General features: G+C 51.8%; 1 protein-coding gene across 1 annotated transcript; it reads right to left on the reverse strand.

Annotated features, from left to right (window-relative positions):
• Positions 1–7,081: 7,081 nt before the first annotated feature.
• On the reverse strand, positions 7,082–12,439 carry C7H2orf50 (chromosome 7 C2orf50 homolog). Its single transcript, XM_057740617.1, has 3 exons — positions 12,198–12,439; positions 9,463–9,502; positions 7,082–7,273 (listed from the first exon to the last, which is right to left on the reverse strand). The coding sequence occupies exons 1-3, from the start codon at positions 12,437–12,439 to the stop codon at positions 7,082–7,084; spliced, it is 474 nt and encodes a 157-aa protein (XP_057596600.1).
• Between the last annotated feature and the right edge of the window lie 1,363 nt (positions 12,440–13,802).

Below are 13,802 nucleotides of genomic sequence, written 5' to 3' on the forward strand. Positions count from 1 at the left end.
TGCAATTCCATCCATAATAGACATATATATATACACGCATATGTATATTCATACGCACTCTGTATATACCCACATACGTTTTATATATATATATATATAAAATGTATAATGTATATAAATGCATGTACACTGAGCTGAGAAGCACTGGCTGGAGCACCGAGGATGGTAACCGCCCTCCCTGTGGGACTCTGTCATAAACAGTGATTACTTGGTCAAACTTTTGCTATGTGCATAATGGACCCAGTGACTTCAAAATGCCACTCCCTGACATCCATTTAAAGTGCAGCTCATCTTCAAAGACAGCCAAGTGTCTCAGAGCAGGAGCAGCTTCCTTACAGTCAGCTGCACTGAAAATCCTGTTGCATCATCTTATAAAAATCAAGTAACCTTGAGAGCAGCCCCTCCTGCTCTCACCACAGCCCTGGGGAACGAAAGAGTCAACATCACTCTTCTTCGAGTCACAGATTTGCATGCCTGGGAGCTCTGTCTCTGTGGCAAATTCAACATGAGTCCCATGAGCCACCCAGACGGAGTCCCGGGAGATGGCAGAATGTTCTGGAACATTGAGGTCTAGAAGGGGTCTCTGCCAAGAAGAGTGTTTCAATGAGGATTTGACTACAGACTACAGAATCTTCCTCCTTGGTCAGCTAATTGTTATTTTGAGGTGCTAAGCGGAGCTTGGCATCACTGGAAGGATGAGGAGCAGGTATTAGGAACAGTCCTCAGGAACAGCTTCAGAACCTCCCCCATCCTTCCCCTTTGGGAACCATAGGTTTGTTTTCTATGTCTGTGAGTCTGTTTCTGTTTTGTAAATAAGTTCATTTGTATCATATTTTAGATTCCACATATAGATGATATCATATATTTGTCTTTGACTTATTTCACCTAGTATGATCATGTCTAGGTCCATCCATGTTGCTGCAAGTGGCATTATTTCATTCTTTTTTATGGCTGAGTAGTGTTCCATCACATACACATACATGCAACATCCTTATCCATTCATCTGCCGATGGACACAGGTTCCTTCTACGTTTTGGGTATTTTACATAGTGCTGCTATGAACATTGGGGTGCATTTATCTTTTCGAATCAGAGTTTTCATCCTTTCCAGATGTATGCCCAGGAGTGAGATTGCTGGATCATATGGCAACTCTATTTTCAGTTTTTTAAGAACCCTCCATACTGTTCTCCATAGTGGCTGCACCAATTTACATTCCAGCAGGCTAGGAGGGTTCCCTTCTCTCCACACCCTCTCCAGCATTTATTATTTGTAGATTTTTTGGTGATGGCCATTCTGACCAGTGTGAGGTGATATCTCATGGTAGTTTTGGTTTGCATTTCTCTAATAGTTAGCAATGCTGAGCATCTTTTCATGTGCTTTTTGGCCATCTGTATGTCTACTTTGGAGAAATGTCTACTTAGGTCTTCTGCCCATTTTTTTGATTGGGTCATTTGTTGTTTTGATATTGAGTTGTATGAACTGTTTGTATAATTTGGAAATTAAGCCCTTGTCAACTGCATCATTTACAAATATTTTCTCCCAATCAGCAGGTTGTCTTTTCATTTTGTTTATGGTTTCCTCTGCTGTGCAAAAGCTTATAAGTTTGATTAGGTCCTATTTGTTTATTTGGAAGCAAAGAGCTTTCTTACAAGCATCAGAGGCTTATCAACAGCAGCAGTGACAACTGTAGATGCGTCTAGAATCTATTGAGTGCCTGCTGTGTGCCAGGTGTTTGACTTTCATTAAGTTGTTCCACTTATCCGTTGAAGCAAGGAGGCGTTTCCCGTTTCAAGGTGGTCCTGGCTGGGAGTTCCTGGTTCTGCCACATGGCCTGTGGCTCCTTCTTCTTCCTCCCCCCATCCTGGACTCTGTTTATCTTGTTGCACCAGGACCAGCAGTAGGAGAGCTGCTCCAGCCTGGGGCCCAGCCCACCCCTTCTGTTCTGGGAGTGCTGACTGCCTGAGGGATGCGGTGTGCAGGACTTGGGTGTCGTGTAAACCTCCACTCTCCTCCCAGCATGGCCCTTACAGGCTGTGTGATCTTGGGCAAGCCCTTGACTTTCCTCGGCCTCAGTTTCTTCATTTTAAATTGGGGATAACCATACCCGCCTTGTAAGGTTATTGAGAGGTACACAGTTGGTGCCCAAAATATGGTAGTTCCCTACCACGTGCAACCTAGCAAAATGTTTTGGGGATCTGTGAGCACTGGCGTCACCCCTGAAGCTGTGAGGGAGGGTGGTCCCAGGTGGAGTCAGTTGTGGGCCCCGCAGGAAGGTGTGTGGGTCCAGCCCCCACGTCCCCACTGGGACATCCCACTGGCACGATGGCTGATCTTCAGGGCTTCTCTCTATCCTCAGGAGGGTGGGGAGTCCTAGAATGGGGAGGGGTGTTCTTCAGTGCACACCCACTGGGATATCTCTGCGGTGCATAATGTGTCCCCATCTGGAAGAAACTCTGCCTCTTCCCCATCTACATAGTTACATGGACACAGCCTGTCACATGAACCTGACCCCACTCCTAGGGCTGCAGCTGAGTGGAGCCCTGCAGCTCCCTGACTGAAGCTGGCCTGGAAATACCTTCCTAGGGACCTTGGCATTAAGTGCTGACTCTGTTCTCACCCTGCCTCTTCAGCAGGGGAACCGTCAACTCAGGGTCATGGCTGTTCTCCTCAACCCCGCTTTTATTTGAAGATCCCCAAACCTGTAGAAAGATTGCAAGAAGAGTTCCATGAACACCCATGTGCTCTTCACTTATCAGTTGTCAACATTTTTATCCACACTTGCTTACCTGTCTCTCAACTTACACACCACCCACATTTCGCTGTTGTTGTTCAACCATTTTCGAGTTAGTTACAGACATCATGACACTTTACTCCTAAATACTTCAACATATATCTTGTAGGAACAAGGGTGTTTCTCTACCTAATCCAGATATAATTATCACCCTGTACAAATTTAACACTGATAGGATGCTATTATCTAATATTTAGCTCATGTTACCTGATATTTAGTCCATTGTCTGATATTTAGCCTCAAAGTGTCCTTTAGAGCTGCTTTTGTTTTGACTCAGGAGCTGGTCACAACCTTAAAAGCTGGTCACCTTTGACCTGGGTCATGTCCTCAGTCGTCCTTTGTCTTTTCTGACATTGATGTCTTGAAGGGAGCCTGGTGTTTCTTCAGTTACCTTCAGGTTGTGTGATGCAGACAGGAGTGCTCTCTGGGTGAGCTGCAGCCCTCGTGGGTACCCCCAGGAAGCTCGTGATGTCAGCTGTCCTATGACTGGGGAGGTTAAGGTTAATAATTATTTGATTAAGGTGGAATCTCCCAGATTTCACCATCTGCCGCTCCCTAAGACTCTTTCACCCAGTGGTTATAGTGTCTTTTATAGATTCTTGCTTAAATCAATTAGTTATAAAATTGTGATTTTCTATTTTTATTATTTCTTCTGTATTCTTCAGTAGAGAAGAGCTTTTCTTCCTCTACTTAAAATTTTAACAATTAGTTGTATGAACTCATGGATTCTTTATTAGTAGGATTTATTAGTAGGATTTATTAGTAGTAGAATTCTCAGGTGAGATTTGTGGGCACTGGCTTTGCTCTCAAAGCTGGGAGGGGGCTCACAGGTGCAGTCAGGGATGCGCGTCATTGTGATGCTCAAATGGTCCCAAATTTAGCCCGTGGGAGCCCATTCATGTGGGCACTTATGTCCCTTTGACGTTTCTCCCTCCTGTTTTGAACACTTCCTTACTTTCTGGCACAGGAAGGTGCCCTGGGCTGGTGTTCCTTGGACAATGGCCATTTTTTATCACACGGAAGCAGGGATGCTGGTTTGGCCACAGAGAGAATGAGGCAGGCGTGCTCAGAGAAGCAGTGATAAAAAGTGAAGAAAAAAGCCTTCAAACTTCCATATGGCTCATCAGCCCAATTCCAGTCTCTCCCAGGACCCGCTGCTTCCCAGCCCGTAGGTTCTGAGATGCCCCGTCCCTCTATTGACAATGCCCCTTCTTGCCTTGGCTGGCGCCGACCGTGCAGGCTAGGTCCTTCCAGCCTCCTTTGCCCTGGCACAAATAAGGCATGAGGTTGGCGTTGGGGCCACAGATAGATATTAGTCTACACCTAGTGTCTAAGCTCCCACAGGCTGAGAGGTCCAGGGTCCCCAGCCCCAGGGTGGGTTCAGGCATAAGCTGGAGCAGAAACAGGAGCAGGTGCCCAGCTCTAGAAGGGCTTGTCCAGGTGTGGACAAAGCAGGTCTGGGATCCTTTCAGTCCGAGGACTTTGTTTGCGTGCTGCCGGAGACCCAGGGCTCTATTTCAGATGTCATCTTAAGCCTCTTACAGAAAACTATTGTCCAAAGCTTGTGGAATTAGTCAGGTGTTTGCCCACTGACCCTCCCGCTGGGAGTGAAGTGTGCTTTCTTGCCATAGTGAGGCTGGGGTTGGCCATATGACTTGTTTTGGCCAATAAAAGTTATCGGGTGGGGTGCACGGAAGCCTTGCTTGGTCTGGTTTGTCTCTTGGGCTCTGGTGACGCACCATGAGAAGAACATGCCCCAGGAAGCTGTTGGTCCGAGGGAATGAGAGACACATGCACAGATGTGAACCCAACCCAAAGCTCGGAGCCAAGATCAGCCAACACCCAGCTCCATATGGACCTGTGAGCAAGAAATGGGTGGGTATGAATCACCATGTGACTGTACCTACTCTGTAAAAGGGCCCCCAAAGCTACGTGATTCAGGGCTCACCAAATGCTCAGAGCACAGAGCCCTGAGCAGGGGATGTTCTAGGAATCTGTCTCCCCTCCCCCACTGACATGGAGACTGAGGCCTGGAGAGGAGGTTGTATGAGATGGGATCCTCTAAGCGCTTCGCTAGCTGTGGGACCCGGACCAGATTGAATGAAGTCTTCAGCTTAGTTTCCAAATCTCTCAGATGACGACAGTAATACTCACAAAAGAGATGATTTGGGTAATGGGCCAGGCACAGAGTCTGTGCTCAATACACCACACTGTCTGTAGGAGGCTGCACTCCCAGGCAGTGGTGAACCAGCACTGGCTCGGCCTCCTGCCCTCCTGCCGGGGCAGGCAGAGAAGCTCTCCAGGTGCCCTCTAGCCTGCAGGGGCTCGAGCGTCTGCATCCATATTTAACCTCGATTTCTCTCGCTTCCTGGGAGTTCCCAGAATACCTCTTGCTTTGACCCCCTGTCTCTATGGCATAGTTGTGTTGTGTTGTTGTTTTTTTTTCTGGGCATAAACATAAAATGGAGCATGTTTATGGCAAAAATGTAGACGGCATCTCTAAGGAGCCACCAGCAGCTGTCTTGGACCAGCCCAGTCTAAGAGGGTGCACTTGACCGTCCTGTGATGCTGCCATGATGTGACCTTGACCCCGACAGTACTGACCACTGACTTTCACCCAGGCATGTGATCTCAGATTGGACAGGGAACCCAGCTTCCGTCTCAGACTCTGAAAAAGAAAGCTACAGCCTCCAGGTCCAAGTATGAAGAGCTGCGTCCTGTTGTGAGTGACCTTGCCTCTTCCCAGCTGGGTCAGAATCAGGCCTGGTTTGTTCCATCACACTCTGCAGGGATCAAGGGTTGGCAGTGAAGTGGGGTGGGCTTTATGTTGTGTGGGAAGAGCATGTTCTGAGTAACTCCTGATAACACTGAGGACCTAGGTGAACGAGGATCCTGCAGGTGGGAAAACAGTTCCTTCATAAGGTTGACATGGGCTCTGACACGACCCTTGGGAGGGGAAGGAGACAAGCATGTAGCAAGCCTCCCCTTCCTTCCAGGCCCTGGGCCAGCTCCACCCATGTGAGCATCACCTGGACCCCAGGCTCCCTGCTTCTCTTTCTGGACTGAGCCCAGGCCCAGGTGCCTCTGTGTCTTCCCCACAACACAGAGGACGCGGGCCAGATCCAGGTCACAGGTTCCCTGGGGCGGCTGGCACCGCCTTAACTCCCCTGCAGGCTCTACTCCAGCAGCGCTCTGGCCACCCTGATTATTACATGGGTAATAAAAGAGATGGAGACTCCGACTGGAGAGCTGACCCTCTCAGCAGCCCCTGTCTGAGGGCCTTCATCTTCCCAGGGTGACTGCACCAGGACGGTGCTCTCCCTCTTGAGAGAGGGTGTCCTCTGCAAGCACATCCTCATACCGTGTTGCAGGCACTGCTCTAAACAATTACACAGGGTAAGTCTATCCTCCCATCAATCTTACAAAATCTACCATTTTAGCCCTACATGTGGTAGGCAGAAAAGTGGCTCCCCAAAGACGTCCATGTGCTATGCTCTGGGACCATGCATGTGTTACCTTGCAGGCAAAAGGGATTTTGCAGATGTGATTAAATTAAGGCCTGTGAGCTGGAGAGATTATCTTGGATGATCAGGGTGGGTCGGTGTTATCACAGGGTCCTTAAAAGATGGGGAGAGAGGCAGAGAGAGAAAGAGATTTAGATATACCACCCTGCTGCCTTTGAGGACAAAGCAGCCACGGGCCAAGGAATGTGAGCAGCTTCCAAAAGCTGGAAAAGCCGAGGCATCAGATTCCTCCGGCCTCCAGAAAGGAATGCAGCCCTGCCGACGCCTTGAGTTGAGTCCAGTGAGACCCACTCTGGGTTTCTGACCTCCAGGACTGCAGGGTAGCATGCACGTGTGGTTTTGAGCCCCTCCATTTGTGGTCACTTGCAGCAGCGATAGGAAACGAACACACCACGTTACAGATGGGGGAACGGTGGCACAGAGGCTCCAGCAATCTGCCCAAGGCTGCAGCTGCTCAGAGTCAGGAGCAGGAGCGAACCCAGGGAATGGTGCTCCTGAGCACACGCAGGGCCCTCTCCCGTGGGGCCCTGATCCTTAGGGAAGCCCCACCATGGCCAGTTATAGGGACTTGGGCAGGTCCTGGTCCCCCCCCATCTCAGATGTGAAGACGTGAATATATGAAGATGTGAGGATGAGCTCGTGTGGGGCTTAGAGGTGACGTCCCCCGGCTGTATGCGGGATGCTGGCTGGGGCACTGGTGCCGGGTGCACAGCAGTGCCCCCGCTCCCCCCACACCCACCTGGGGCAGGCCTGCCCGGCCCTCCTCCTAGACAGGCTGCAGCTCGTCTTCCAGCTTCTTCTTCCGGACTCCTTCCACGAAGAAGAAGTCCAGGCTGATGAGGGTTTTCCCCAGGGGCGTGTCCACCCTGCTGCCCACGGCCTGGTTCGTGGAGTTGGGGACTGTGTCAGAGAAGAGAGGCACATACTCTGGCAACTTCACCAGCTCCTTCTTGTTGCCCTGAGGGGAGGGGACAGTTAGGGTCACCTGCTGTGGGAAAACAGGAGAGGCCTGAGTGGGGAAGAGAAGGGAGCAGAGAGCAGACGGCCCCTGCAGGAAGCATCCTTTGGGTAATCTGATTCTAGATCCCGCTCTGGATCCGGGACTCAACTCTCCAGCCCAGAGATGCTCGCTTCATCCTCTCCCCCCCAGGGCTCCCTACCCAGGTGCTTCCAGGACCCCTTCACCATGATGCTTGCCTGGCAGAGGGAAGGACCGCATCTTAACCCTTCCTCCACCCCCCTCGCACGTGCCTCGCACGTGGTGGGAGCCCCATGGGGTTGGTTTTGTTTTTTGGTTGATTTTCGCTTGAAGTCTAAAACACACACACAGAAGAGCACACCAGTCACAACTGTACAGCTTAACCCAGTCCCACACGGTGAGCGCTGAGCAGCCCCACCTGGACCAGGAAATAGAACACGATCTGCCCCAGACGCCTCCTTTTAACCCCTCAGTCACTGCCTCCACCTCCAAGGTGACCTGATCTTGACCTCTTCACACCAGGGGTTGGTTTGCCTGGTGTTGAACTTTACCATAATGGGGACCCTGACTCTTCCCTCTGGCTCCTTTCTCTCAAGAAAGTGTTTGTGAGATTCACCCGTCTCCCCCTGTGTGGTTACAGCTCCTTTGTTCTCAGTGCTAAACAGTATTCCATTGTGCAGTTTGTGTGAATATTCTACGGGTTGCTTATCTATTCTGCCATGGGGGCACCTGGGTTCGTTTCCAGTTTGGGGGTCTCAGGAGCAGTGCTGCCTTGGACATGCTTTCTGGCGACTCCTGTAACTGATGAATGGATGAGTGAGTAAGTGTCTGAATTATGACTAATCTGATGAGCCTTCCCTGCCCTCATTTAGTTAACCTTGTGCTGCCCCATGTCACACAGAAGTGACAGGACCAGTTTTAAGAAACAGGATCCAGGCTCTCACCTGGGAAAGTCCATGCTGAGGCCGCCCCACGGTCTGGGTGGTTCGTGGGTTTCAGGGCTCAGGTTGCTGATACACAGCCCCGGGGCAGGGAGAGACTCTGCAGCCTGGGAGCCTGGGCCAGGGGCTCAGGGTAGGAATTCAGGTCCCATGAATTAAATCTTCTATCACAGGGCAGACAGCAACCCCGCAAGGCCAGCCGCGCAGACATCAAAACTTCCCTAATCCCCACGAGGGCTCTGCCAGCATGGCCACTGCCTTCGCTGGCAGGTGACACTGCTTGGCTCCCAATCTGGTCCTCTGACCATGTTTTTCACAGCCAGATTCCTTCTCCCATTTGCTCATTCCTCCAACATAAACTGAGTACTAAGTAGTCATTGGGTGCTGGGGGGTGGAGCACAGCTGAGGGTGCGTGTGCAGCAATGAAGCCATCTTTGCTTTCTCCCAAGGGATCCCATGGCCAGGTGAGATTGCTCGTTGCACAATTACATGATGTTCCTAAGGAACGGGTTAGATAGGCCAGCGAGTGAGGAACACAGTGATCTGGTCACACATGCTCAGGAAGGGGGGATTTCTCAGAAGGAGCCACTTGGATGGGGTCTTGAAGGATGCATAGGAGACCATCAGGCTGACAAAGCAGGAAGGGCATTTCAGGCAGGGGAACAGCATGCACAGCGACATGGATAAAAGGGAGCGTGTAGGTCGGAGTGGGGCAAACAAGGAGGGTGGGGAGGGAAGCAACATTGGATCATGGGAAGTGTTGTAAACCATCCTGAAAAATGCAGATTTACGGAAGGATTTTAGTCAGGTCTGCAGTTTAGGAAAATCACTCTGGTAACAATGTGGCGGATGAACTGGAGGTGGTGATATTAGACGCGGAGGAATTATTTTCAAAGTGTGCTCACCCAAACTCATGCTCTTTGCGGGGCCAGCCCTACTTCACCCTACACTGCTGACATCCTCATGCAAAGGAAAACATTTTAGCAGCTGACGCCTATCGTTTCTAGGGGGTTCATCTTACTAAAATCAAGAAAAACTGGGGGAAATTAATTTCTAAATACTCTATGTATTTTCTTTCCCACCAGACCCCAAGTTTCTTGAAACAAGGTTGTATATTATTGGTTTCTGTACATTTCCGCATCTAGCACAGAGTAGACCCTCAATAAATGTTAGATGAAGAAACGTTCAAAGTGCAAGTATTTCAGACAGAAATGTGGTTTGTCTTACCATGGGGTCATAGTCTTTCAGGAAACTCCAATTCTGAGCCCTGGAAAGGAAAACACGGCGGCAGTGTGAGTCCTCCCTGTGACATTTTGACCATGGTTTTCCCCGGGTCAAGGCAATGAGTTGCTGCATGGATGCACGGATTACATCACAGAGGAACTAACATCATTAAGTGGAACAGACCCCAAGGATCAACAAGTGTGTACGGTGGAGCCTGTAAAACGAACACGCATTTCAACAGAGTGGAAAGTCTGATGCCAGAGGGTGTAGCCGGGGCGTCAGGAACCTGGATGCCATCTCACTCCGTGCCTCAGAAGCTGCTGGGGTCCTGCTAGTATTTTGTGAAGGAAAACCAGTTTTAACCTCCCCAAAGCATGGTAACCTTACAGTGGGTGTGGCAGAGGAAGGTGGCGGTGGGGAGGGAAATCACTATGAGAAAGGTGGCATTACCTGTGCTGGTAGTTTAATTTTAATCTATGTTTTAAAAGTCAAACAATTCTCTAAAACTTAGAAGAAAAACGGGTTTCTCTGCCCCAATGCTCACAGCCCCCGAGACCCACGACCTAGCGTCAGTTTCTGAGCTGTTTTTTTCAATCCTTTCACCTCCATATTCTGAAAAAATAAACCTGCACTGCCATTTCTCAAGATTCTAAAAATATAAGCTTATCTGTTGGCTTCTATTATGGGAGATTATGAATTAGCATTCTTGACCCTTTCTTCTCCCCCATTTCTTCCAAAATAATTGTATTATAGAGTTTGGTTCACTGGATGTGCATTATTTATACCCTTCTGATTACATAAATACTGTTCATTGATGAACTAGTTATTACTTATCACATAATATGATCCCAGTTCCTTTCCTGTACAGCTTAGAATTTTATCTAGCGTTAATAATGACATCTTCCCCAATGATCTTAGGTTTCTATATACTGATCATTGATTCCAAACTCTCCAAATAAATTGTAAGGCTCCCTCTCAATATTATTTCTACACAGCCAAGTGCATCAGGTCATGAGCAATTTCTTTTGAATGTTTTCTCCAGGGTTCCTTGGCTGTCCAGTGGTTGGAACTTGGCGCTCTCACTCCTGGGCCCCTGGGTTAGATCCCTGGTCGGGGAACTAGGATCCCTCAGGCCATGCCGTGTGGCCAAAAAAAAAAAAAAAAAGGTTTTCTCCAGAGCCCCCCCCCCCCCCCCAGGACCCTGGGTGCTCCCCGTCCCCAGGCCTGCTGCTCTCCAGGACCCCTGCGCTGGGATTCCCCTCACTCCCGACCCCGTGCCTCCCTTGCTTGTTTTTTCTGCCTGGGGTTGTGGAGCACATCCTCCGTATCCGTGCATGCATGTATGTCTGTGGTTCTGGAAAATTCTCACTTTCTCTTCAAACCGTCCATGTCCCCCATTCTCTGCTCGGGGAGCTCGGTTTGATGGTATGTTGGACTTTCTTGCCCTGTTCTCTAGGATTTTAGCTCTTCTTTCACGGTTTCCATCCTACTGTTTTTCTGAGTAATTTATTTTTCTTTTTCCTTTTTTCAAAAAGGAAACTTAGTTTACTCTATTAGAAGTTGAAAAAATTAAATGACACCAGAGGGGTTGTCTTTGTAAACGTCCCCTACCCCCCCGCTGCACACACACACACATACACACACACTCTCCAGTCCATCAGCAATCCTCATAATTCTACCACCAAAACATTCCTTGAATTCTTCCACAGATCTCCAGCTACACTTCCCCACCCCACCCCCTGCCCCGCCTCCACGCCCCCCCAGCTCAGGCCACCACGGACTCGCCAGCTGTCACCAGCTTCCTAAATGTCACTCTGCTCCATCACCCCTGCTCCCCATTTCAATTCCTTCTAAGCACAGCGGCCAAACTGGTCACTTAAACTGTAAACTAGGTCCCATCAGGCTCTTGCTTAAGACCTTCCAGGGCAGCTCATGACATTTGAAAAAATGACCTAGACTTTACTAAGTGCATGGGTGCTGCCTTCTGCTTCTCATCTTGAGGCTCTCATCTCCTCTCTGACCACCTTGGCCACATGCACGTTCTTTATGTTGTATTTTTTTTTTTTTTTCAATACACCAGACTCTTCCATGGCCCCTTCTCACACTTCAGGTCTCACCCTGAATGCCACCTGCTCAGAGAGGCCTCAGTGAGTACTTGGAACAACAAGCTCATTTCCTCCTGAAACCAGCCACACTTTGCTCTTGCGTGTGTCTCTGCTGCTTTTTGGCTGCCTTGTCCTGAGAGGGAGGGCTCCGTGCAGCCAGGACCAGGCCTGTCTTGCCCCAACGGCAGCCCGACAGGGCGGCTCTCCTAGGAACTTCTGGACTGAGTGTTGCTTGGAGGCACCTCCTTTGCTGGGTCAGAGGGCCGGCGTCCCTCCCCTGGCTGCAGCCATGGCTTCCTGGCCGGCACCCCCTCCCTCCAGGTGCACGTTATCCTTTGAGCTCCAGCTGGAGGGATTATTGCAAAGGCCTCGTGGGCTCCCAGGATGCACAAGGTGTGGCTGCACCACCTGCCTCTCCCGGCCCTGCTCCTCACTCTGTTGGCCAAGTCTGGCCAAGGCTGGGCTCCCTCACCTTCCCCGGCTCAGGTTTTCGCCCCTCGGCCCAAGCGCTTTTCCGCCGGTGCCCTTTGCCTGGCTTCCTCCCTGTCACCCCCAGGTCTGTCTTTCTCCAGAAGCTTCCTAGACCCTGACTTAGGCTGGGGCTCTGGGGAAGGGGCAGGGCAGGCCACTCACCAGCGCCGCTGGCTCCTCCTCTCGGCCTCTAGGCACTCCCTCCACAGCTGGTCCTGCTGCACACCGTCTGCTCCCAGGGCTGACCCCTTGGCCTTTGGGGCCTGGGGGCCACCCGCAGGGCCCCTGCCCGCCGCAGGGCCACTTCGGGCAGTGGACGAGACTAAGGCTGGTGGCCTGGTTGAAGGCAATCGGTACCCAGCTGATGTGGTTCTCTGGAGCCCAGGGGTGGGGCGGCTTCCCATGGGTGCAACTATGTAAATGTGTGTGTGTGCCTGTGTGTGTGGAGGGGGGTGGGGGGTGGGGATCCTCCTGAGCTCAGACCCTCCCAGGCGTCCCCCTCCCTCCTACCCCCAGGAGACCCTGTGCAGGGGTCCTCCTCACTGCCCCCCTGGACCCCAAGCTCAGCGTGGCTGATGGTACCGGGCCCTCCAGGCTGGAGAGAGCATTTGAGCCCAACTGTGTCTGAGCTTCTGTCTGTGTTGACTGTTGCCCTGGGAACAGGCAGCTCCCCCGGGTGCCAAGGAAGGGGCGGGCCCTGTGTGTGTGTGTGTTGGTGTGTGTGTGAGACGTCTGCGCCCCAGGGTTGCATGGAGAGAGTCCCTGGTCTGTGCTGTGCCCAGCTCAGCTGCCCCTCAGCTCTGGTCCCCCCACTGACCCCGGAGACCTCAATACAGCACGGGGAAGGGAAGAGGGACCAAAGCCCTGACTTCTGGGGCAGTAAGAAAAAACATGGGATCCCAGACAGAACTCAAGGGTTTTGGCCCAGACACATGACCTTGGGCAGCTCTGCCCCCGCTTTGGCGGGGGGGGGGGGGGGGGGGGGGGGGGGGGGGTTAGGCGGGGTGTGAGGGGGCAGCGATCATCCTGATCCGCCCCCTGGTGGATGCTGTAGGGCTCGCAGGAGGAGAGGGGCGGGAGCTGCTTTGGGAGCTAGGGCGCGGCGCTTTGCACCTGATACCTGCTCTCCTGCATAGACCCGGAGGCTTTACCAAGTGCTGCCCTTGATCTTGCTTAAGCCCTCCAGTCACACCAGGCAGGTGTTTCCAACCCCGCTCTACAGATGAGGGAACGGAGGCCCTCACCAGCACGGTAAGTGACTGCCCAAGGCCACTCCGTTTCTAACTGAAGCTGGGCCTTAAGGTTAGATCCCCACAAGGACACAATGAGAGCGCCGGGGTGGGAATTGCTGTTCCCAACCTCCAGCCGCGTTTCTGCCCTGACCCACGCAGCCCGGTGCGCCCCGCGGCCTCTCCTGCTCCGCTCAGCTGACCTCCGCAGACACCTGCCATGGCTTCTGCCCCGGGCACGCCACGCTTCTGGGGCTCTTGGTCCTTCTCATCCCCTGTGTGTGTCGAGTCACGGTTCTTTCGGTGAAACGTTTCTGCGGACTGACCCAGCTGGGTGTGGCGCTCCCGCCTCTGCATGACTGGGAAGCAGACACCCGGGTGGATGCCCCCCCCCCCCGCACGCACACGGCTCTGCTACGTGGAGGGTGCACGAGGCGCCCCGGGATGCGGGCACACGTGCTGCCAACACAGCCACCCCGCACTGCGTGCCGGCCCTGGGCGCCTCTTCTGGGTTCTGCTTTCATGAAGGAGGCGCCAC

This window comes from Hippopotamus amphibius, chromosome 7, assembly GCF_030028045.1.
Source record: "Hippopotamus amphibius kiboko isolate mHipAmp2 chromosome 7, mHipAmp2.hap2, whole genome shotgun sequence".
NCBI classification, from domain to species: domain Eukaryota; kingdom Metazoa; phylum Chordata; class Mammalia; order Artiodactyla; family Hippopotamidae; genus Hippopotamus; species Hippopotamus amphibius.